This window comes from Microtus oregoni, unplaced genomic scaffold (assembly GCF_018167655.1).
Source record: "Microtus oregoni isolate MIOR12 unplaced genomic scaffold, Mior012 000054F_ref0000373, whole genome shotgun sequence".
Classification (NCBI taxonomy): domain Eukaryota; kingdom Metazoa; phylum Chordata; class Mammalia; order Rodentia; family Cricetidae; genus Microtus; species Microtus oregoni.
The window spans coordinates 2,698,940-2,724,732 of NW_024543830.1; the positions used below are offsets into that span (position 1 = coordinate 2,698,940).

Genomic DNA, 25,793 nt, shown 5'->3' on the forward strand with positions numbered 1-25,793 from the left:
CCTGTGGGAAGTCCAAGGACCACCCACCTCCTTCCAGGTCTAGTAAGGTGAACATCCAAACTGCCTAGGCTCCCCCAAAGCCAGTACGTGCAGTAGGATCAAAAACCCCAGTGCCATAGTTCTTGAGTTCTCAGTAGTCCTCATTGTCCGCTATGTTCAGCGAGTCCGGTTTTATTCCAGGCTTTTTCAGACCCAGGCCAGCTGGCCTTGGGATATAGTGTGTTATTAACATGATATATGACATTCACCTTTTAAGCATGTCTTTAGGACAAAAGATGACTGAAAGCAATGGCTAATAAAAGACATTTCACTAGCATGATTAAGATACTCAATGTGCAGGCTCTTTCATAGCTTCTAATTTTTATTTAATTAGCAGAGCGTGTTTAGCTCTTAATTTTGAGAGAATTTAAGTATTATCTTGAAACACACTTAGAACTTTGAGCGGTAGCCTGAGCGATTGCTTTGATGGGACCTAGTTCCAGCCTTGCCATTTATTTCTTTTGCTTCAGAAAAGGAAGACTTAAAATTTGATTTGTTTGTGTCTTGTAGTCTCAGCAGCCATATTCCAAAACATACAGTAAGTAGACACATGATTATCAAAGTGCCCCATAGGGCTATTATTATGTGTTGACGGTGGGAATGTACCCATCCTGTTTAGTGTAAACAGGGTATAACGTCCACAAACTGGTCAGATCAGGTTTTTCTAGAGTCTGGGTTAAGATATCGAGGCGCGGGGGCGGGGCGGAGGGAGGGATTTACTCTTAGCCTTATTGTTTGGATGCCAACATTTCTTACCCAGTCGTGCCAATACTACAGAAAGCCACAAAAACACACCTGCTACACTGAAATGGGCCAATGGAATCCTTTCGTGATTGGCAGCATTTGTTGTCTCACGGGATACTTTGATTGGGTAATTTCATTGGGGTTGGGAGCAGCCTTTTCCTGGCCTCCACCGAGGTTCCTTCATTGGATTGACCAGCTGTCAGGTTGAACCCAAACCTGCCTCCTTTTGGTGATGTTTGTCTGGATCGCAGCACAATAGCCGGGAGGTCCTCCCCTCGTAGGCTCCAATTGGCTAGACTCAACCTTGGGGGGTTCTGATTGGTCCAATGAAGAAGCACCAAGGTAGGTTGCCTAGTGATCCTGAGGAAGCTGATGTGTTATTCCTTCTCTGCATCGAAGGATCAGGAAGTTTGTGCTCTCTGCGGGGCTGAGAAGTTTTTCACCTACTAGTACCGGACTGGGGTAAGGAGGGAAACAGGTGCCCTCCAAAAATAGAGTGCAAACTGCAGCCTACGTCCCACTGCAGCCCCGGAGCAACGTCAGGTAAGGAACAGAAAATAACACTTCTTAACGTCCAACAAGCTGCTCGGTATTTTACTTTAGAGAGAAAGGGTGGTTTTTAGTTATGTGTTGGTCGCCATGTCTTCAAATAGGGTAATTTTAACTAATAAGTGTCCACGGGGAGATGATAAATTCCTCAAAGAAAATTGTCACCATTCTCACGAGGATGTGAAGTTTCTTGGGTTGGGTTTGTAAATAACCCCGATTCAATGCCAAATAGAATTAGTACCCTAAGGCATTATTCCGTGTTCTGTTCCTTCTTCACTTTTCTTTCCACCGAAAATTATATTTGAAATGGACCCTTTTATGAATTATTTGTAAGATACTTGGTGCATATCTCTATTTTTAATTATCACAGCCCTGAGTATCCATTTTAATGAGTATATATTTATTGAGCAGTTACAACGTTAAAGATATTGTACTAGTTGCTATGGAGAATATAATGGAGATATTGTCAAGATAACACTATCCCAGCCCTCAAGAAGTTTAAGTTAACATAAGCCATAACAAAAGAGAGACTATAATAAATATTTAAAGGGAGTAAGTATAAATAAATTTCTGTTGGGGTACAGCTGAGAGAGAAATCAGTTCTAAGCTTGGGCCCTATGCATAATGGAGAGATATTCACCTTAAGGCCTCTCAGTGAGTCTTTGTAGGCTTTCAAAGGCTGGGCAACATTTAGGGAGGAAAGGAAAAGGGAGAGAACCCCAGAATAACAAGGATCAGAGGCAGAAAAAAATAAGACACCCTGATAAAAATGTTATAGAGTAGAACTAGGCACAGCCATAGCACCTATTAAATACTATTCTTTTGATCTCAAGAATGTATAATTGCTGATATTAAGTACTTATTTTTAATGATAAATATTAACGTTTCCATTTGTATAAAATATGCTGACTTCAAGCTTTATTGCAGGTGATTTGAAATGTAATACTGAATTAAAAAAAAGTGTATGCTCTGATTTTTTTTTTCCCTATTGCTGGGAATGGCACTTAGGACCTTGTACATTCTATTCTAACACATGCAATAACACTGAGTCACATTCCAGTCCCATTTTCTTTTGAGAATTCGATAATCTTTTAACAGTCTTGCTGAGGTTTTTTTGTTTTTTTTTTTTTTGGTTGTTGTAGCTATTTGTGTATTCACAAGATAGCCAGATAGAAAAAGGATGTTAAATTACTATACTTGATATTCACTTAAGTGTTATATACTCTAGTGATTTCCAAAATGAATTCATGAAATGAGTTGTTATGATAGAAGAAAGCAAATATGGCTGGAGATGGACTTAGTGGTTAAGAGCACATGTTCTTAGAAAGGACCCGAATTTGATTCCCAGCACCACTTCCTCAGGCACCAGGCATACATGCAGTACACAGACATACATGCAGGCAAAAAACTTAAAATAAACAAAATAAATCTTAAAAAGAAAATATTAAAACATAGGCATGGAGAGATGACTAAGTGGGTAAAGGCAATTGCTGCACAAGCCGAGAAACCTGAGTTCATCTGCAGAACCTGTGTAAAAGTAGGAGCGAGGGCTCCAAAAAGTTGTCCTCTGACTTCCACATGTGAAAATGGCACCCTACCCACAAATGTTGTGCACAAAATAATTTTAAAATATTAAAATGTGGGGTTTTGTTATCTATATTTTTGTATATGTTTCACAGTGTGCCATTAACTGTTTATAGAAATTATAAATGATATGTATTCAGGGCCACATGCTCATGAGGTTTTGCTATTCCATCATGTTTAACTTGGGGACCCATTTTAGGAAAGAGGAGTAATAGTGGTAAAAATTCCGTCTTGGGTTATAAGTGAACTAATCTCCCTGAAAAGATGGCCATTTCTGATGGGCTTTTAAATTACTGGTGATCATTTTCATTGCTTTTTGGAATTTAAGCTGTTATGCTTTGAAAAAGAGAGCATATTATCCAGTGTTTCTATTTACTACCTCGTTCTGTGTTTGCACTTCTGTATTTTCCCAGATGTATAGTGTCTGCGTGTGTGTGTGTGTGTGTGCGTGTGTTGTGTGTGTGTGTGTGTTGTGTGTGTGTGTGCGTGTGTGTGTATGTGTGTGTGTGTGTGTGTGTGTGTGTAGGTCTTCTGTGGACTTATATTTATTTACTAAAACACACACATATTTTTCACATCTCTCCATAAACAAGGTGAGAATGACCACATTAACTCACCGGACCCGTCGAACTGAAGTCAGTAAGAGCTCTGAAAAGAAAGTAGAAAGTGAGGAAGACACTAATCAAGAAAGGAGCCCAGATAATGAAGACCCTGGCGACTCTAAGGATATCCGCCTCACTCTTATGGAAGAAGTATTGCTCCTGGGACTAAAAGATAAAGAGGTAATATCATTAGCTAAGTTTAGCTCAAAGACACAAATCTTAGAATGTTTTAGGAAGTAAACTCCAGCCACATTGGAATTGGAGGAACATGGGAAAGCATATCTACAAAGGGGGTTGAAGAGATGGCTCAGAGGTTAAGAGCACTGGCTACTCTGACAGACGTCCTGAGTTCAATTCCCAGCAACCACATGGTGCCTCAGAACCATCTAGAATGAGATCTGATGCCCTCTTCTGGTGTGCAGGCATGCATGTAGACAGAACACAGTATACATAATAAATAATAAAAAAAATTTTAAAAAGAATATCTACAAAGTAAAATCAAGAAATATAATTATTTGAAGTATAATTTAATTGCAAAATTATGAAGAACAGAGATGGATAATATAGTGTTAGTATTTGTAGTTTTTCAGCTCGGTTTTATGATAGAGTAATGATTTCTTATTAAAGTGAGAAAGAGGCCCATTCAATCAAGTCTTCTTGAGCCTGGAAAAGAAGTCTTTTGTTATTGTTTCTAAATAGGGTTTTTCTGTATATACGTGGCTGTCCTGGAACTTGCTCTATAGATCAGGCTGGCCTTGAACTCAGAGATCTGCCTGCCTCAGCCTCTACCTCCTGAGTGCTGGGAGTTAAAGGCCCTACCGCCTGTCTACGAATCTTAAAAGACAAAAACAACAGCAGGTTATGGTAGCACACACTTGTAAGCCCAGTATTAAGGAGTTAAGGGCAAGAGCATTCCATAAATTCAAGGCCAGCCTGATCTACCTAATTAGTTATAGGCTAATTAGGGCTATATGCAAGACACTATCTCAAAATTAAAAAAGCAAATTAAAAACAGGGAATATTTGTGACTATCTGTTTTATAAATGATGACTGAGTTTCTTAAAGTAGAAATAATATTTTTTAGCCCAGGATTGATGGTATACCTCTATAATTTCAGCACTGGGTAGGTGGAGGCAGGAGAATTAGGAGTTCAAAGTTATCTCACCCACATACTGAGTTCAAGGATAACTTGAGGTACTTGATAGTTTGAAACCTTGTCTCAAATATGAAAGGGGATCCACCTGTAGTGGTACACACCTTTAACCCCAGCTCTTAAGAGCCGGAGGGCCTCTGTGAGTTCGAGGCCAGCCTGGTCTAAAGATCCAGTTCTAAGACATCCAAGGCTACAGAGAAATTCTGTCTCAAAAAAAAAAAAAAAATACCTATAAGAGAAGTGAACCTATTAATTTTAACTTGGTGATAATTTTTTTTAATTTTTCAATTAGTTTGTGTGAGTTTTATATATATTGTTTGTGTGTACACATGAGTGTGTGAGCATTCCTCAGTGTACATGTGGAGGTTAGAGAACAATTTATGAAAGTTGGTTCTCTTACCCTCTGATGATATTTTTGTTTACATTTATTTAGAGTGTGTGTGGTTATCTCCTTCCACTATGTGGGTCCCAGGGATGAAATCTAAGTTGTCAGACTTCATGGTAAGCACCTTTACCTACTGAACCATCTCACTGCCCCTTCTGGTGACAGTTTCACTTCAGAGTCAAGTGTGCTTGCTCACACCTATCATTTCAGCACTTGGGAAGCTAAGGCAGGGCTACATAGCAAGACCCTATCTCAGTTAACCAAAACTTGGGCTAGGAATGCAGGTCAGTTGATAAAGTGCTTGCTTAGTATGCAGGAAGCCCTTGGTGTAGACCCTAAGTACTGCAATCCCAGAGCACACGAGAAGTGGAGTAAGGAGGATCAGAAATTTAGGATTGTCCTCATCTCCAGAGGGAGTCTTGAGGTCGGCACATGTTACATGAGACCTGTCTCAAGAAGTTTTTTGTAATGAAAATTTTTTAAAAATTAAAAGTCTAATTTTTAGGTCACTACCTGCTTTTTCCTTTTGGTTTCCTGGTTGTTTAGAATGAACCCTGAGTCTTACTCATTGTGAATAGTGCAAGTATATTAGAAGGGCTCATTTGCCCTGGTGTGTGCACTTTACATGGGCCATTAAAGAAGAAGAACTTTGTCTTGTTCATTATTATATCCAGCTTTAAAATCCAAGGAAATGAGCCAGAGAGCAAAGTCCTATTTTAACAGTAGGAGAATAAAGCTTAAGCTGCTTCCTTAGAGCCTCTCCTGGGTCCTCCTCCCAGTCCTGTTTTTTTTGTTTTGTTTTGTTTGCTTTTTTTTGTATTTCAAGACAGACAGTTTCTCTGTAGCTTTGGAGCCTGTCCTGTAACTAGCTCTTATAGACCAGGCTGGCCTTGAACTCACAGAGATCCACCTGCCTCTACCCCAGATTGCTGGGATTAAAGGTGTGTGCCACCACCGCTGACTCCTCCCAGTTCTAAAATACATACTGTTTTAAAATATATGATTCCCAATTAAGATAAAGCCACCTACCACTTAATATTGGGCCTTTGACTATACCCACTGAGCCTATAAATTTACTGTGAGCCTTTTGTCTCCATCATAGCTTGATTAGCTTCAGTGTTTCTTAATGCTTTGTACCTTTCCTTCCTTGATCCTGCAAAGAAGGAAACATTCTCTCTTTATGAGAGTCAAAGCAAAATGATTATGTGGCAATTTATAAGTGGAGTTTACATAATTTGCTCTAAGGAGCTTGAACACAAATATCACACAAACACATAAGTATTTAAAGATTTATTTTTTGTGTATGAGTATTTGTCTGCATATATGTGTATCACCGTATGTCTGCAGTACCTGCAGAGGCCAGAAGAAGGCACCGGATCCCCTGGAACTGGAGTTACAGATGATTAGCTGCCATATGGGTACTGGGGGTCAAACCCAGTTTCTCTGTAAAAACAACCAATTCTCACTAGGCCACAGTGACACACACCTTTAATCCCAGTACTCGGAAAGCAGAGACGGGCAGATCTCTGTGAATTCAAGGCCAGCCTGGTCTACAAATCAAGTTTCAGCACAAGCTCCAAAGCTACAGAGAAACCCTGTCTCAAAAAAAAAAAAAAAAAAGACTTCAGAATTTCCTTCCTAATAGTGCCACTCAAGGTGGGACTTCACAGGTGATTCTAGATTATGTCAAATTGACAATCAAAACCAATAATCAGGGATGGAGGGATGGCTCAGCAGTTTAGAGCCATACTGCTTTTCCAGGTGACTTGAGTTTTGTTCTGAGCATCCTCATTGGGGAACTCATAGCAGAGTTCGGCATCAAGGCCTGTAGTACCAGCTGTCTGCATGTTAAAGGCCAGCCTGTTTTACATAGTGAGTTCGGGCCAAACAGGAGTTACATAGCCAAACCCTCTATCAGAATTAAAAAAAAGAAAAGAAAAGAATCCTGCTTTAAAGTAGAGAGGATTGAATTATGTTACCTTCCCAGCACATTCAACTTTATTATAAGCATTTTATAAAATTTGGAGTGAGGGTTAAAAATATTTTTTTAACTTTTAATTTATGTATATGGGTGTTTTGCTTGCATATTATGTTTTTGTACCAAGTGTGTGCAGTGCCTGTGGAGGCCAGAAGAGGGTGTTGGATCCCTGGAGCCTGGAGTTACAACTGTGGGTGCTGGGACTCAACCTCAGGTTCTTTCAACTACTGAGCCTCTATCTCTCCAGCCCCCGGATCTGGGTTTTTTAAATGGACTCATTGTCTTGGAAATCACCTTCGGCTCAGCCTCTGTTGTGGGGGGTTGTTTCTGATCTTGATCTCTGTAGCCGTGGTGACCTTGATCCTTCTGCCCCCGGTCTCCCGCGCTGGGGTTGAAGATGAGCAGAACCACCATCCTTAGCTGGGTGCCTGGTTTTTAATGATGCTTTAGTTTTTGGCTTTTTTTCCCTTTTCTTCCTCATTAACATTTGCCACCCTCAACTGCCAACTCTTTAAGATAGGTAACATTCATGGTTGTTTTAAGGTGTGTCTTCCAGGATGTTTGACTAAGGAAGGGCACTTTGAATACTTGACTAATTGAAAATTCCGCCTTAAGTGTTGACTCTTCATATGAATGGACTCCTATTGCTCAGGCTTTTTACAGTAGCAAAATTATCATATATGTGTATAGTCTTTAACTAAAATGCTTCTCTTACGAGTTTATTTAGAAACACACTGACAAAAGAATATTACCTTTCTTTTCATCTTTTATTTTTTTTAAAGACAGGTTTTCGGTTTTCATTTATACCAGGCTAGTCTCAAAATCACAGGGTAGATGACCTTGACTTTCCAGTCCTGCTCCTACTTTGCTGGCACTAGAATTACAAGCAACCCGAATCCAGTTTGTTTTTGGGGTTTTTTTTTTTTTTTTTTTTTTGGTTTTTCGAGACAGGGTTTCACTATGGCTTTGGAGCCTGTCCTGGAACTCACTCTGTAGACCAGGCTGGTCTCGAACTCAAAGAGATCCTCCTGCCTCTGCCTCCCGAGTGCTGGGATTAAAGGCGTGCGCCACCATCACCCGGCTGTTTTTGTTTTTTTATGCAGTGCTGGGACTCAAACCCAAGCTTCTTGCATGTTAGACAACAGCCTGCCAACTAAGCTCCATGCCCAGCACTCCTTTCTTCTTTTTTGGTATACAAATATATGCTAAATTATAAAAAATTACTCACTAAACTATTTATAATAGTCACCTGAAGGAGATTTCTTTTTTCTTTTATTTTTGCAGGGGGTGGTCAAGACAGGGTTTTTCTGTGTAGCTCTGGCTGTCTGGTTGGCCTAGAACTCACAATATAAAGAAGGCTGGTCTCTAACTTAGAGATCTCTCTGTCTCTGTCTTCCAAATTCCGGGATTAAAGTTCTGGGCCACCATACCTACTTTAGGCTTTTACTTTTTAAATGATATGTTTTAATGTGTGCTTTTTCTTTTTAAAAATTACCTAATTTTCAGTACAAAACAAAATTACTACCCAAAGACCTCATTCTGACCGGGTATTGTGTTATATGCCTGTAATTTCAGCACTCAGTAGTTAGAGGTAGTGGGATAGTTGTCCATTGCAGCCTGTTCTGAATGATCAATACAAGGCTAGCCTGGGCTACAAGTGAGCCCCTGTCTCAACCCTTCACCCCAAACAGTAGTTCTCCTGTCAGGTGTCCTGGGATGGTCCCCAGCTGGTACTGAGGTAGTGTGCAATGCCCTTTCTTTCTCAGAAGCCCCAAAATATTTTCTTTTTTCTTCCTCATATTTGTAGCTATTTTAGTGATTCAGTGGTGACCTTTGTGTTTAGTGGTTCTTTTTGCTCGGGCATACCAAAGCATTGGCCTTTTAACACAGATTCTTTAGTATGGGTAGTTTGAGATTTCACCAATTTATATATATGAAGAGAAAAGAGCCTTGGAAATGTAAGAAATGATATTTTCCTTTCCCCCAGGCTACTCTCCATCTGCTTATGACACAAATGTGCTCTCTTCTAAGATTTTACCCTAGTAAATGATGGACTGAATTGTCATCTGTGATCCTCATTGATGGGACATGTGTCTGCCCCTTTTCTTTTCCTCAGTTATTATCTTTTCTAAATTGATGTTACAGTTCCACGGTGCTTTTAATTTTTAAACTAAATATGTTTTTACACCTTTTTCTAATGCATATTAATGAGTTTAATGACTCATTTGGAGAGTCTTACATGTTTTGAGATGCTATGATGGGTAAGAGTTATATTTAAAGAGGTCTTACGAGCCTAGAGTATAACTCAGTTGGTAAGAGTCCTTGCTGAGTGTTCACAAAGCCCCGAGTCCAATCACCAGTAAATAGTGGTGCATACCTATAATCCAGCATTCTAGAGTAGAAACACTGGTAACCTCAACTATAGTGAATTCAGGGTTAACCTGCACTGTCTCAAAACAAACAAAAAATCTACGTCCTGGTTGCACTGTGTCCTTATTTACAGTGTTTCTCTTCTGTAATTCTACTGGCAATCTGAATTGTCCTTGGGACAGAAGCTACGTGTGGCAAGGAAGAAATGGACACGGAAAACTTCCCTCCAGTTAACTCTAGTCATGATGTTTGCACACCTGTTAGGGTTATATATGCTGTGCCTGAATCAACCGTCTGTTCTGAAGTAAATTAGCGTTTAACAATCTAAGTGAGTAGCTAAATTGTATAAAAATCAAATATTAAGCTGAAAAGTACTCTATACCCTCCTTACAGAAGAATCAAGTATGTCCCTGAGGTGGGCATGGCTTGGGCAGGAGAGGAAAGTTAACCCCTGTCTTGGGTCAAATATCTCAGGCAGAGATGTCTTATGAATGTTTATGACTTTAGCTGAGGTTTTTGCAAGCTAACGTATTTGCTTACTTGCTTTTTTACTACTTCAGGTTTTTTTGACACATCATCTCATGTAGCCCAGGCTGGCCTTCAATTCCTGATCTTTCCATTTTCCAAGTATGTGTGCCACCATGCTCAACCCTAACAAACGCTTCTTGAATTCATAATTTTATGATTGAAAGTTTGTGCCTTAGGTTTCATCCCCACCCCATAGGAAAAATAATTTATTGAGCATATAATATCATAAAGGATGTCATTCCTTCTATCTGTCTGTCTGTCTGTCTGTCTCTCTCTGTCTCTCTCTCTCTCGCATCAGGCCTGGCTTTGTACTATAGAGATTCACTTAAGTGCTAGGATTAAAGGCATACATCACCATGTCCAACAAAGATATTCTCTTAAGGTATAGTAAGAACAAACAGGCTTGGGCTGGAGAGATGGCTCAGTGGTTAAGAGCATTGCCTGCTCTTCCGAAGGTCCTGAGTTCAATTCCCAGCAACCACATGGTGGCTCATAACCATCTGTAATGAGAGCTGGTGCCCTCTTCTGGCCTTCAGGCATACATACAGACAGAATATTGTATACATAATAAATAAATAATATTTAAAAAAAAGAACAAACAGGCTAATCATGATATAATGGAGGTTAGAAAAGGAGTGTGTGTGTAGGCACACTCAGGTAAGGGACATAACCCAGATGATGGAGTGTAGAGAGAAACAACATTAGTCAATTGATAAATATAAATAAAATTGTTAAAAATATATAGCAAAATGTGGGGTTAGAGAGATGGCTCAGCAATTAAGAGCAATGACTGCTCTTCCAGAGGATCTGGGTTCAAGTCCCAACACCCACATGGTGGCTCACAACCAGGAGATCCAGCACCCTCTTATGACCTCTGTGGGCAGCAGGCATGCACATAGTACCCAAACATACATATAAGAAAACCACTCAAAAAAGAAAAAAGAAAACCACTCACATATATACATACATACATAAATAGAAAAACACTTAAAATAATTGATGATGGCTAAAATATAATGATCCAGAAGAGAGAGACCTGAGAGCAGCTGTTGGTAAGAATGAAGCCTTGACAGGATCCTCAGGACTATAAAAACTGCATAAAGTTAGTATGGTGGCGCCTGCCTCTGGACATCGAAGCAGAAGAAACTTTTTTTTTTTTTTTTGAGACAGAATTTCTCTTGTAGGTAAGATTAAAGGTGTGTACCGTCATGCCCGGCATAGGAAGAAACTTTTAGGTACATAGTTTGAGGCCAGCCTAAGTTGCATTAGACCCTGTCTCAAATATAACTAAATAGGTGCTAGAGACATAGTTCGGCCATTAAGAGGACTTATGGCTCCTGCAGAGGACTCAGGTTTGGTTCTCAGTACCCACCTCCCAAGCATCCATAGCTCCAGTTCCAGGAGGTCTCGTGCCCTCTTCTGACTTGTGTAGGCACTAGGTATGCACATAGTACTCACACATACAAACAAGCAAAACACTAAGACACATAAATAAATCTTTGCTTATTTGAGGGGTTTGTTCATTTATGATTTTTATTTTATGTACATTGGTGTTTTGCCTGCTTATATATCTGTCATGAGGGTGTCAGATCCTCTAGAACTGGAGTTTCAGACAGTTGTGAGCTGCCATGTGGGTGCTGGAAATTGAACTCTGGGAGAGCAACCAGTGTTCTTAACTGCTGAGCCATCTCCCCAACCCCATTTTTGGTTGGTGATTTTGTTTGGTTTTTCGAGACAGAGTTTCTTTATAGAATAGCCCTACCTGTCCTGGAACTAGCTCTGTAGACCAGATTGGCCTCAAATTCACAGAGATCTGCCTGCCTCTGACTCCTAAGTGCTGGAATTAAAGGTGTACACCACACTACCTGACATACATAAATAAATCTTTAAATAAATAAAAACCAAATAAAGAAGTAGAGGCTAGAGAGGAGACTAGCCAGCAGCCTTTTGGTTTGATTTAGACTCAATCCTGAAAACTGAGTAGAGCCATTCAAAGATATCTAGACATAGGACAGTTTGTCAGGTAGCCTCAGACTTGCTATATAGCTGAGAGATGACCTTGAATGCCTGACCTTCCTGCTTTCAATTCTCAAATTCTGGGGTTACAGTCATGTGCCACCATGCCCAGCTTTGAAAGTTTTAAAATGAGGATTAGCAAGATAGTTTAACAGGTAAAAGCACTTGCTACCAAGCCTGCTGCTTTGAATTTGATCCTGGGGTTCCAACATGGAGGAGAGGTGATTCTGAGAGGTGTTCTCTTCATAGGCATTATAGTATGTGTGTGTGTATATTCACACATACAAATACAGTTCAGTCTTTTATATTTACTTTGGTGTGAGAAATACAGCAGTCACAAGACAACCTTTGGGAGTTGATTCTCCTTCCACCGCATGGGTTGTGGAGCTGGAATTCAAATCATCTGGCTTGGCAACAATACTCGCTCCAACCTGCTGAGCCTCTTGCCAGCCACGGAGCAGTTTTTTTTTGGTTTTTTTTGTTTTTTTTTTTTTTTTGGTTTTTCGAGACAGGGTTTCTCTGTGGCTTTGGAGCCTGTCCTGGAACTAGCTCTTGTAGACCAGGCTGGTCTCGAACACACAGAGATCCACCTGCCTCTGCCTCCCGAGTGCTGGGATTAAAGGCGTGCACCACCACCGCCCGGCCACGGAGCAGTTTATAGTGATTAGGTCCTTCGATGCTAACCATAACTCCTCGATCAAAGCCTTCGGGATTATTTGCCTTTTATTTGGAAGTTCAAAGCCTGACCCTACCCAGCTTGGATCTCAGAATTTTTCTTTAAAACTTTGAGTTAAATAATCTCAGCACCAGGAGATAGAAACAAAATTAAGAGTTCAAAGCCAACCTCTATTACATAAAACCCATCTCAATAAACAGCAACAACAAACAAAAACAAAGCCCTTGATCAAATAGCTTGATCTCCATAAATGTATCTGAGATCTCTGTTATTTATAGTGAAGAATAGGAGTTGGATGGTTTTCCTGAAGAAATTAAACCTACCCTTTAATCCCCAGCTCAGGGCCCGTAGCTTCAGCCTTTCTGTGCTCTGATGCCTGTGTGACTTAGACTTAGAGAACTGTCATACAAACTAAACTTTTATCAGTGTTTAATAAGCCTGTCTCTTCTTTCAGTTCAGCTTTTATTTAAGTTTTCAGCTAGATTCTTGGCTCCTTTATGTAGTAGCTGTCTTACATCTTTGTGTATTCCCTGTATTTCCCAGAAAAGATAACTAACATGTATTTTTGTAGTTCATGCCCTATGCTCAACCCCTTCCTCAAATAGTTTATTTTATTGAGTCCTCACAACAAGTTATAAAAATAGGTATTAGTGTCCCCGTTTTACCTATAAAGACATTAATTTCAGAAAGGTCAAGTAACAAACATACCCAGGGCCCTTCACTAATTGATGGTTTGTCCAGTGTCTGCATCAGAATAGTTTGTTGAGGTGGAGATATAGCTAAAATGTACACAGCCCTGAGTTCAGTCACAGTATACATGCACACCAGAAGGGACAGGGAAAGTTTACAAGTAATGCATACCTAGATGTTGTGGGATATTTGTATACTATGTGAAATGTATTTGCTGTGATTGATGTAGTAAAAAGATGAACAGCCAATAGCTAGGCAGGAGATATAGACAGGATTTCCAGGGAAAGAAAGGAAAAGGAGGAGAATCTAGGTACACAGGATGCCAAGAGACATGGAGAGGAAACAGGAGGTGCAAGATGGAAGAGAGGTAACACCATGTAATAGAACGTAGAGATGGCTTAGAGACTGAGCACACTGGCTGCTCTTCCAGAGGTCCTGAGTCCAATTCCTAGCAACCACATGGTGGCTCATAGCCGTCTGTAAGAGATCTAGTGCCCTCTTCAGGCATGCAGACATACATAGAGACAGAATGGTATATGCATAATAAATAAATGGATTAATTTATTATACTAGTTAGGAACAAGCCTAAACTTCAGGCCAAGCTTTCATCATTAAAAGAAGTCTCCGTGTCATTATTTGGAAGCTGGCTGGCCGGCAGAGAAAGACTCCTTACACTTAGATCTCTAGGAAGAGCAACAACAAAACAATAGACGTAGCTTGTGCTTTCATTTCTACCTTTCCTGTGTACTGCTCTGCAGTTCAGGGCATTTTGCAAACCTTTCCAACCAAAACTCCTGCCATGAAGATGGTTCAGTGTGGAGAGGCAATTTAGTACCAATCCATGTGGTCCTCAGGACCCACATGGTGAAAGGAGAGAACCAGCTCCTAAAAGTTGTCCTTAGACCTCTGTATGTCTATACCTCGCCCTATAAACAGATAAATAAATGTAAGAAAAATATTTATTTCAAACCAGAGCACTTCTCAATTGAAATCAAAGTTTGACATGCCAATTGTTGTAGAAATATCAAGTCATAGAAAGTCACTAAATAACTCAAAAGTCAGACAAAAAATAGTAGGTTGGGTGTTTAGATTAAGGCAATTGATGAAATAGTTCAACAGAGAAAGGCGCTTGCTGCCAAGCCTAATCCCCAGAGCCTACATAGTGGAAGGTGAGAACTAACTCCCAAATTGTCCTCTGACCTCTGTTGACTCACCATGGTACTGATGTAGAATAAACAAAAATAAATATAATAAAAATTAGATTTCAGTGACTAATGAAATATTCTGGTGGTTTAGGGTTGGGGCCCAGTCGTAGAGCACTTCTTAGTATTTGTAAGGCCCTGTCTTCAGTCCCAAGCACTGCTAAAACAGCAACACAACATGCCCTCATCTTGTTCTGTACCTTGCTTTGAGTTCATGCAGTATGATGTGAAAGGAATCAAAAATATCACACCTTATTCTTAAGGTACTGGCTGAAAGTCAGTATTACTTTCAGAATATTCTTTGTTTTCTTTTCTCTCTCCTAGGGCTACACATCTTTCTGGAATGATTGCATATCCTCTGGGCTTCGAGGAGGCATCTTGATAGAGCTGGCCATGCGGGGTCGAATCTATCTGGAACCTCCCACCATGCGTAAGAAGCGACTCCTAGACAGAAAGGTACAATATCCTCTGAATTGTGGAGAGTCAAATACCAACAGTACGTTTTGAAAGAATAAGAATATTTGAGGGCTGAAGAGATGGTTTATTTTAGCATTTTTGTTCTTGCAGAGGAACCAGGTTTGGTTCCCAACACCCACATGGCAGCTAATAACTATCTCTAGCTCCAATTCTAGGGATCTTAGCCTGTTCTGGCCTCCACAGGCAATGTATACACTCGTACATCTGTGGTGCACAGAGTACATACATATAGGCAAAACACTCATATACATAAAAGAAAATTTGAATACTTAGATAAGATAAACACTGGCTCAGCTGTCTCATTGTCTAGTTGATTTAGTTATGTAATTTATTCAATCTTATTTTTCTGTACAGTAGTGTGAAGCTGTCAGATACCCTGGAACTGGAGTTTTGGACAGTTGTGAGCTGTCATGTGGGTGCTGGGAATTTAACCTGGGTCCTCTGGAAGAGCATCCAGTGCTGAGCCATTTCTCCAGCACTGATTTAGTTATCTTATAGGGGAAAAAAATTAGATATGCTTAGTGAATCAAAGAAACCTGGTTTTGTCTTTTTTTTTTTTTTTTGAAGATTTATTTTATCTATTATGTATACAGTGTTCTGGCTGCATGTATGCCTGCAGACCAGAAGAGGGCACCAGATCTCATTACAGATGTGAGCAATCATGTGGTTGCCAGGAATTGAACTCAGGACCTCTGGAAGAGCAGGCAGTGCTCTTAACCACTGAGCCATCTCTCCAGCCCAGTTTTGTCTTTTTCTAACATGGAAAACTCACATTTAGGATACTGTTGATTATCTTTCTCTCTCTATGTATGAAATAAAATATTATGTAGATTGAGGAAATCATGACTGCATTTGACCTTTACTTCTCCATTCCTAATAGCCAAGTATCAGTTTGTATCCTGTCAGGTAATTTTTCTTTATTTATTTATTTATTTATTTTTGCTTTTTGGTAAAGATTTATTTGTTTATTATATATACAGTGTTCTGTCTATATGTAGGCCTGCAGGCAAGAAGAAAGCATCAGATCTCATTACAGATGGTTTCAAGCCACCAGGTGGTTGCTGGGAATTGAACTCAGGACCTCCGGAAGAGCATCCAATGTTCCTAACCTCTGAGCCATCTCTCCAGCCTGATTTTTCTTTCTTTTTTTTAAAAAATATTTATTTATTTATTTATTTATTTATTATGTATATAATATTCTGTCTGTATGTACGCCTACAGGCCAGAAGAGGGCACCAGACTCCATTACAGATGGTTGTGAGCCACCATGTGGTTGCTGGGAATTGAACTCAGGACCTTTGGAAGAGTAGGCAATGCTCTTAACCTCTGAGCCATCATCTCTCCAGCTCCCAGCCTGATTTTTCTAGCCTTTTGGAAATGCCATTTACTTCTTTAGCTGTGTCTATTACCTCCAGGAAATTCACTTCCAAATTTGTAGACATTTCTTTAGCTTTAGCTTCCAGGAACATACTAATTATTGGCTAGACATTTCAACTTGGCTATCCCAAAGAAATCAAAAGCCAGGCTTGATAACATTCACCCAAATTAACTTACTTTTCTGAACTTCCTGCCTTTATTAGTGGTTTCACAAGGAGGTTTTCCAAACTCAGAAAGATACTATGGAATGTTTTGTCCATTTTACTTATAGCATTTACTACTAGGTCCCACTTCAAATGTAATTTTATCTTTCTACTATGAAGTCATACTACATATTAAACTCTTCCATGACATGGGCAGTATATTCTGCTTCCTCCCACCTTTTAACCAGCATGTGTATATTGTACACTGAAGGCTTTTTCATCTGAGTAAACAGTGTTCTCTGTTTCTTTAAGGTCCTGCTAAAGTCAGACAACCCAACAGGTGATGTTTTGCTGGATGAAACTCTCAAACACATCAAAGCAACTGAGCCAACAGAAACTGTCCAGACATGGATAGAGCTACTCACTGGTGAGATGGCTAAAAATAATGCCCAAATCCCACCCTTGATCATCTTAGCCTACTCGTAAGGTTAGAGGGAAAGTAGAGAAGTGCAGCATGCTAGGTATGGTAAGTGGTTAACTAGCACCTACAGCTTTCCAAGCACATCAGCTTATCAGCCGCAGTCCTACAGAACCTCATACAGCCCAGGCTTGCCTTGAACTTGCTGTGCAGCCAAGGAAAGGATGACCTAGAACTCTTGATCATCTGTCCATCAAGTGCCAAGTATGGGACAAGCATGTGCTGTCACATTCAGCCTATGAGAACTCTTCACAGTTTTATTTTGTGGGCTCTCACTGTATAAACTGAGGTGGCCTAGAACTCTGAATCCTCCTGCTTTAGTGTCTCTGCTACTGAAAATATAGGTAGATACAGCTTAACAGTGTTCTTCACTAGGTGGCTGGGAATTTTGAACCCCAAACTCAAAAAGATACGCCTCCCAAGTCCTGGGACAGAAGGTGTGAGGTGTGCACCACCTAATCCAGCCAAGGAACTTTTTTTGAGACAGCATCTCATATGTCCCAGGTTGGCCTCCAACTTGCTATGTAGCCAAGGATGACCTTGAAGTTCTAGTCATACTGCCTTCGCCTCTCAAATGCAGGGATTATAGGCATAAACCATCACCCTAGTTCATGAGGTGCTAAGAATCAAATCCAGGACTTCAAGGATGCCAGGCAGCACTTGACCAACTGAGATTTATCCCCAGACCTTTCCAAGAAACGTTGTATTTATATATTTTTTATGCATTGTGTGTATGTGGACTGACTTGTGAGCGTGCACATGGAGAGATCAAAGGACAGCATTTTAGAATTAGTTCTCTCCTTCCATCTCTATGTGGTCTCCCAGTATTAACTCAAATATTAGGTGTTTTTACCTGCCAAACTATTTTACCAACCCTTTTTTAAAATAAACATTTTTTTAAAGTTTATTAAACTTTTTAAAAAATCTCTATTAGCCAAGAATGGTGGTATATACCAATAACCCTAGCATTTGTATAGCACAATTAATAAAAACTCAGAGACACAAATTGTGGTTCAACCTGAAGATCAGAAAAGCAAAGCATCCAACCACTGGCTCTTACCTCTGCCTCAGTCCAAAATGGCAATCCTGCCCTCAGGAATCTCAGAATGAGACTGTGTGTGAGAGCTGTCTCCTCCTATTTATAATCCTCTCTAGTGCTGGGATTAAAGGCTTGTACCACCCGGTTTCTATGGCAAACTACTGTAGCTCCTGAGATTATAGGTATGTGTCTCTAAAGCTTACTAGTGTGGCTGTTTTACCCTCTGGTCTTCAGGTAGGCTTTATTTATTAAAATACAAATGAAACGCCACTACTCACTTGTGAGGCCGAGACAGAATTACTGATAGTTCAAGGCCAATCTAGGCTACATTTGGAAACGCCATTTCAAAAACACCAAAAAATGAGTTCAATTCCCAATACCCTCCCCCAAAAAACATGTACATAAGAAACTAAAGTAAAACTTGGGAGTCTGCAGAGATGGTTCAATGGTTAGAATGACTACTACTGTCAAAGAGGATGCAGGTTCAGATCCTGAACCCCTGTAACTTTAGCTCCAAAGAATCTGATGCCCTCTCTGGTCCCCTTGGAAGTGCACATGCCCACAAGAGCGCACATACAAACACACACACACACGTGCATACCTATAAATTTTTTTAGGTAAAAAAAATTAAGCCAGCTGTGGTAGCAAAGGTTCATAATTCTACCATGTGGGAGGCTAAGGCAGAGAGGTTCAAGATAAGCCTGGTGTTCATAGTAAAACCTTATCTCAAAATAAAATATTTATTGAGATGACAACTAGGACATTGACATAGATAAAATCTTTCTGTCTTGACTTTCCCAGAATTGTCTGCTTTTATAGCTAATATTTCAAGAATTTGTATACATTTGTTTGGCCATTTAGCTGATGGATATTTGAGTTTGTTGTTGGGACCTAGGCTACTATAAACATTTGTGAACAATTTAAATCTTTTTTCAGTTTGGTATGCATGCCTTTAATCTCAGCACTCAGAAGGCATAGGTAGGCAGATCTCTATGAAGGCCAGCCTGGTCTACAAAGTGAGTTCCAGGAAAGCTAGGGCTATTATACAGAGAAACCCTGTCATGGAAAAAAGAAATTTTCTTGCTATGTTTTTTATGCATGTAAATGCCCGTCCCCCAGCCCCACTTCTGCAGTGCACATGTGGGGGTTAGGGCACAACTCTGAGCATGTGCTTCTCTCCATTTGCCAGCTGAGTCGGGATTGAACTGAGGTAGTCAGGCTTAGTTGGCAAGTGCCCCATTTGTACAACCTTCTGAAACCTTGTCTCAAAAAAAAAAATTAAGTAATTCCTGGTGTGGTGGCACACTTTCAATCCTAGTACTCAGGAGGGGGAGATGGGTGTGTTTCAGAACAGCTAGGTCTACATAGAGAGACGTTGTGAAAAGAGAGAAGAGAAGAGAAGAGAAGAGAAGAGAAGAGAAGGCTTTTGGCTGACAGTTTTGTCAGTCAATGCTTTGAAGTAATCATTTTATTTTTCTGTTCTTCTGACTGAGTCAGCTGTTGACCTCACTGCAGCTTTGATGTGACAAGTCATTTTTCTCAAGCTGTCTTCCTAGACTGCTTCTTAGTACCTGGCCTTAGATTTCATTCTCTCTACATGTATCCTGTGTGGGGTTCATTGAGCTCAAAATGTATAGGCAAGTGTTTTTAATGAAATATGGGATTTAGTATTCTGCTTTTTTTCTCTCCCCTTTGTTCCATCATCGTTCTCTCTATACTTTTACACGTGTAAGTCCTAAGTGCACCTCACATTTCTCTGAAGCTCTCTCCAGACAATGTAACCTCATTTTGTATTGTTGAACAATATTTCACATAGTCTGGGGTAGCCTCAGACTTACTCTGTGTCAGGAGATAACCATGAACACCTGATTCTTCTACCCAGGAGCTGGAGTTACAGGTGTTCTTCACAATGCCCACCTCAAACTACATAATCTCTATTGTTTTCAACAACTGCTGATTCTTTTGCTAGCTCAGTTTTGTTGTTGAACTTTTTTTTTTTTTTTGGATTTTTCGAGACAGGGTTTTTCCGTAGCTCTTTTGGTTCCTGTCCTGGAACTAGCTCTTGTAGACCAGGCTGGCCTCAAACTCACAGAGATCCACCTGCCTCTACCTCCCGAGTGCTGGGATTAAAGGCGTGCGCCACCACCGCCTGGCTTTGTTGTTGAACTTTTAAATAAATTTTTTATTTTGCTTATTTTTCTCTCAAACTCCAGAATTTCTGTATGGTTTATATAGCTTTCAATATCATTGTTGAGATTGTTTTTCTAAGTTTTATTTTAATTATGAGTTTGTGTCTGTATGTGTGTGGAAATAGTCATGTGAGTGCCAATGCCTACAAAGGCCAAAAGAGAGTATAGCTGTTGTTGTAGGCAGTCATGAGACACTTGACACGGTGCTGGGATCCTCTGCAAGAGTAGGTATGCATTTAGCCAAGCAGTGGTGGCGTGTAGTGATGAGGCAAGCAGGCCTGCTTTTTGTTCCGCCCGGTTACCGCCTGGCTAGCTTTACACCCTAAATAACAACACACAAATTGTATTCATTTAAACACTGCCTGGCCCATTAGTTCTAGCCTCTTATTGGCTAACTCTCACATCTTGATTAACCCATTTCTAATAATCTGTGTACCACCACAAAGTGGTGGCTTACCGGAAAGATTCTAACCACCCTCTGTCTTGGGTAGGAGAAGCATGGTGTCTGACTCACTTCCCTTCTTCCCAACATTCTGTCCTGTCTACTCCACCCACCTATGTTCTGACCTGTCAGGCCGAGCAGTTTCTTTATTAATTAACCAATGAAAGCAACACATAGAAAGAAGACCCACCTACATCAGTTGCACACGCCTTTAATCCCAGCACTCAGGAGGCAGAGGCAGGCGGATCTCTGTGAGTTCAAGGCCAGCCTGGTCTACAAGAGCTAGTTCCAGGACAGGCTCCAAAGCTTCAGAGAAACCCTGTCTCAAAAAAAGAAAAAGAAGAAGAAGAGGAAGAGGAGGAGGAGGAGGAGGAAGAAGAAGAAGAAGAAGAAGAAGAAGAAGAAGAAGAAGAAGAATTTATATTTATTTTGGTGAAAGTTTTGACAGGATACTGTAAACAGAGACTGTACTTTTTGTTTTCCTACTGTCCAGACCCGAATAATCACACAAAAACTATATTAATTACAACACTGTTTGGCCAATGGCTCAGGCATATTTCTAGCTAGCTCTTACATCTTAAATTAACCCATTTCTATTAGTCTATGTATTGCCATGTAGCCATGGCATTACCTCATTTTTTAATTTTTTAGATGTCTTGTTTCCTCAACGACTGTCTAGTGGCTCCTTGACTCCGCCTACTCTCTCTATATCTCTGAATTTCCCACCTGGCTTTACTCTGCTAAGCCATTTGCTGAAACAGCTGTATTCATCAACCAATAAAAGCAACATGTATACAGAAGGTTACATCAGGATACTACTGACCATCATAGCAGGGGAGGCATAGTATTGGGAGTGGGAGGCAGGAAGCAGAGAGATGTGCAAAAGACTTTCCTTTGTCTCCTTTTATTCAGACCAGGTACACATCCAATGTCTAGGGATGGCTGTCTCATTTTCAGCTAAACCTCTTGGATATGCCCTTACAGACATGCCAGAGGTATGCCTTCTAGGCAATTTCTTTTTATTGTTACTAAAGTTTTATTCATATAGTTGGTATGTGGGGTATGCACAAGAATGTACCACTTACACATCTGGAGGTCAGAAGACAACTTATAGGAGTCAGTTTTCTCCCACTATTCAGGTCAGAGTCCATACTCAGATTGTCCAGCTTGACAGCAAGCACCTTGACCTACTGAGCTATCTCAAGGGTCGCCCCTTATTATTAGTGTGTGTGTGCGTGCGTGTATGTGTGTGCGTGCGCTTCTCTGCACTGCTAACATGCCCCTTAATCATGGGCAGGTGAGAGGACAGCTTTCAGGAGTTAATTCTTTCCTTCCACCATAGCTTTCAGGAGTTTTCCTTCCACCATAGCTTTCAGGAGTTAATTCTTTTTTTTTTAATATTTATTTATTTATTATGTATACAATGTTCTGTCTGTGTGTATTCCTGAAGGCCAGAAGAGGGCACCAGACCTCATTACAGATGGTTGTGAGCCACCATGTGGTTGCCGGGAATTGAACTCAGGACCTTTGGAAGAGCAGGCAATGCTCTTAACCACTGAGCCATCTCTCCAGCCCCAAGAGTTAATTCTTTCCTTCCACCATAGCTTTCAGGGGTCAGCCACAGGTCACCAGACTTTCACAGCAAACACTTTTTACTTGCTGTACCTTCTGGCCAGCCCTCTCCTGGGATTCTGTGTCAAGTCAGCAATGAAGAGTAACCATTGAGTGTTTGCCTACATGTTTATTAATACACTACATGTGTGAAGAGCCTGTAGAATTGAAAAGAAGGCTTTGTCCTTTGATATTTTCTCTCAGCATCCTGGCAATTGTTCTGCACCAAGATGTCCATGGTTTTCAACACATTTAGATTTAGGATTCTTTACACTTGATCAAGCGGTCATCTCAGGTACAGCTATGGAACCCTTCCTTCAGGCTTTTAGTCCTGCTGTTAGTGGAGCAGCAGCCTCTCATCCTCTTGGCTTTCATTTTCTAGTCAGTGACCTCTACCCTTCAAAGAAGCTAGAATGGGGCAGTTTGAGCTCCAATTGCCAGTCCACGACTCCTGGATAGGCCTTCCACCTGATAAATAGGAGAAGGGGATCTTAGTCCTCTCAATTATATTTTATTTTTAAATATGAAATGCTTCATAAATTTACGTGTCACCCCTGCTCAGTGGCCATGCTAATCTTCTCTGTATCATTCCAATTTTAGAATATGTGCTGCCAAAGCAAACGCAGTCTTTTCAGTTTTACCAACCCAGCTAGAACACATGTGATATGGAAGAGAAGTCATCCCAGAAAAACTGATATCTTGAAGAGAATGGCAAAAAAAAAAAAAAAAAAAATACGAGAATAAATGCTAGAGAGAGAGAGCCCAATCAGTAAACTATTTGTGTTGCAAACATAAGGACTTGAGCTTGATCCCCAGAACCGAGAGAGAGAGAGAGAATAATCTAGGCCAGATATCTGCATTTATGATCCCAGTGGGGAGGCTAGCTTGATGACCAGCCAAACCAGCCTTCTTGGCAAGCTCCAGGCAAATGAGAGACCCTGTCTGAAAGAAAGAGGGTAAGGTAGGGCAGGATGACCCTTGAGGCTATTCTCTAACATCCATGTTCACACACATCCAAAGTGATCATCCAAAAATGATTAACAACATCATAGAGAGTTATATATGAACTGAAATAAGGGGTCAGAGAGATGGCTCAATGGTTAAGAGTGCTTCCTGCTCTTCCAGAGGACTTGAGTTCAGTTCCCAGAACCCAGTGGCTCACAACCATCTCTAACTCAGTTCCAGGATATTCAACACCTTCTGTTGACCTCTATGGACACCTGCATACATACATAAATACAAATAATAACAACAACAAAAATTTATGACAAAAATAAAAAATCTGGAAAACTGTCAAAATGGTTTTATCAAGTAAAGGTACTTGCTGCCAAGTTTCACAACCTGAATTTGATCCCTAGAAGCTACAAGGTGGAAGGAGAAAACTAGTTCTGACCTCCACACATATACCATAGCACACATGCTGTGAGTACTAGCATGGAAATCCCTGATAGGTTTTCTCATGTGTTTTCTCATGCACATTCGTGTATGTGTGAGGACAACTTTTGAGAGTTGTTTAATGTAAAATATAGTTGGAGTCAAAACCAACACATAAGGCACAAAGTACGGTTTAAAAAAGAGTTGACATTGTTTCCTCATTGATGGAAATTGTGCTTTTAAATTTTTAAATAGTTCAAATAACAAGCTGGGTTTTTCTATTTGTTTTCCTGTTTCTTTCTCAAAGGTGAGACGTGGAACCCCTTCAAATTACAGTACCAGCTTAGAAATGTGCGCGAGCGGATTGCCAAGAATCTGGTGGAGAAGGGTATTCTCACCACAGAGAAGCAGAACTTCCTGCTGTTCGACATGACCACTCACCCAGTGACCAACACAACAGAGAAACAGCGACTAGTGAAAAAACTCCAAGACAGTGTGTTAGAACGGTGGGTGAACGACCCTCAGCGCATGGACAGGCGAACACTGGCACTCTTGGTTCTGGCGCATTCCTCTGACGTGCTAGAGAATGTCTTCTCCTGTCTGACAGATGACAAGTACGATGTGGCGATGAATCGCACCAAGGACCTTGTAGAACTGGACCCCGAAGTGGAAGGGACAAAGCATAACGCCACAGAGATGATCTGGGCTGTGCTGGCAGCCTTCAACAAATCCTAGAGCCAGCAGGCCGCTGACTTCAGAGACCCCATCACTGAGCTTTGTGTAATAAGATATCGTCATCATTATTTCCTCTATTTTGAATCAGGACCATGACTTGGGGAGGACAACCTCAGGGCCTCTTCATGGGCCACGACCATTCTAAGCAGACCGTTTTCTCCTCGTACTTCCATTCCACATCTGAATGAATGGGGTGAGCTCACATACATCCAATAAATATCTCCTATTTCTGGGTTTGTTTTTAACCAGTGTACTCTTGGATCAACAGGAGTATCCACATGGGGATTAGAGCTTTCCAGCAACAAAATGTGAAGATGAAGAGTAAACTGTACATTCATTCTTTTCACCCTTATTTTTTCTCTCCATTTTTTCTCCCTTATCACATTTTCTCAGCCTTTATCTTTCTGACGCTGGTACACAATGATACTTACTGACATCACTGTCTCTTTAAATGAAGGGCAGTAAAAGAAATAAGACTAATTTTTGAAGCAAATGGTCCCTGAGATTGTACCTCCTGCCTGTGATTTTCTTGTCTTTATCTAATGAAAACACTCCAAGTTTGATGACCTGACTCCCATAGTTCTAGAAGCAGAAATGTATTCCACGATCTATTTTAGCACTATCTTTCCTACTTCCACAATCATTAAAACAAAGTCTGAATTTAAAAAGCAATGTGCCTCAGTCACCTCTTTCATGCAGCCAGTATTAGAACTTATAGGAAAGGGGGAAGTCAGGTGTTGGGGGACACACTTGGGAGCTGGTGGCAGAAGGATCTGGAGCTGATGATCAGCCTTAGCTAGTGTAGTAAGTTCAGGGCTATATGAGACTATCTCTCACTCAAAAATTAAAGTCTTTTCTTCTTTTAGCATGTGTCTCTACTATGATTAAATTAAAGGAATTGTAAGTTTCTGTTCCCAGATAACAGCACAAGGTAGCCAAACTCCATATCTTCATAATCCCTGTTTTTATTTCCTGTATAAATTGATAAACTCCCTATATTTAAGGACTTTAACAATAATTCGGTCTATATTTAATCTACAGATACCCTCCAAATTGTGTCTTCTTTCAACACAGCCATCATTGTAGCCAAATCTCTTGAAATGTTTTTGCTTCAGTAGTAAGGGTGGAGAGAGACTTTGTTAGAAGAGATGCTATTTAGATGGGTAGTTGAGTGTCAATGGCAACTGATACAAAGCCTAGGTCTGGGGGCTTTGAAGAGGCCAGCACTGGCTTGTGCTGATTTCAAGCTCCCTGTTGACTGCCGGGGAGAAACAGGCTGCCACACAGCCAATACAGGTGACTCGAACTCATACCAAATCCTCATATGCAGAAGTAAATTGCTCTAACTTCATCTCCCTGAACCTACCTAGATCCGTGAAAGTTTTCTAATTCATTTTTATTGTCTGCATTTC

At 40.5% G+C, this 25,793-nt stretch overlaps 1 protein-coding gene and 1 non-coding gene across 2 annotated transcripts; one reads left to right on the top strand and one right to left on the bottom strand.

Moving 5' to 3' along the window:
* The first annotated feature begins 1,145 nt into the window (after nucleotides 1-1,145).
* On the top strand, nucleotides 1,146-25,053 carry LOC121437975 (Golgi phosphoprotein 3-like). Its single transcript, XM_041638126.1, has 5 exons — nucleotides 1,146-1,326; nucleotides 3,510-3,698; nucleotides 14,841-14,972; nucleotides 16,826-16,940; nucleotides 23,954-25,053. Exons 2-5 carry the CDS (start codon nucleotides 3,516-3,518, stop codon nucleotides 24,379-24,381), a joined length of 858 nt encoding a protein of 285 aa, XP_041494060.1. The 5' UTR covers nucleotides 1,146-1,326; nucleotides 3,510-3,515; the 3' UTR covers nucleotides 24,382-25,053.
* On the bottom strand, nucleotides 22,790-22,892 carry LOC121438120. The gene has a single exon (XR_005973062.1). It is a non-coding gene; the product is annotated as a U6 spliceosomal RNA (small nuclear RNA).
* Nucleotides 25,054-25,793: the final 740 nt, after the last annotated feature.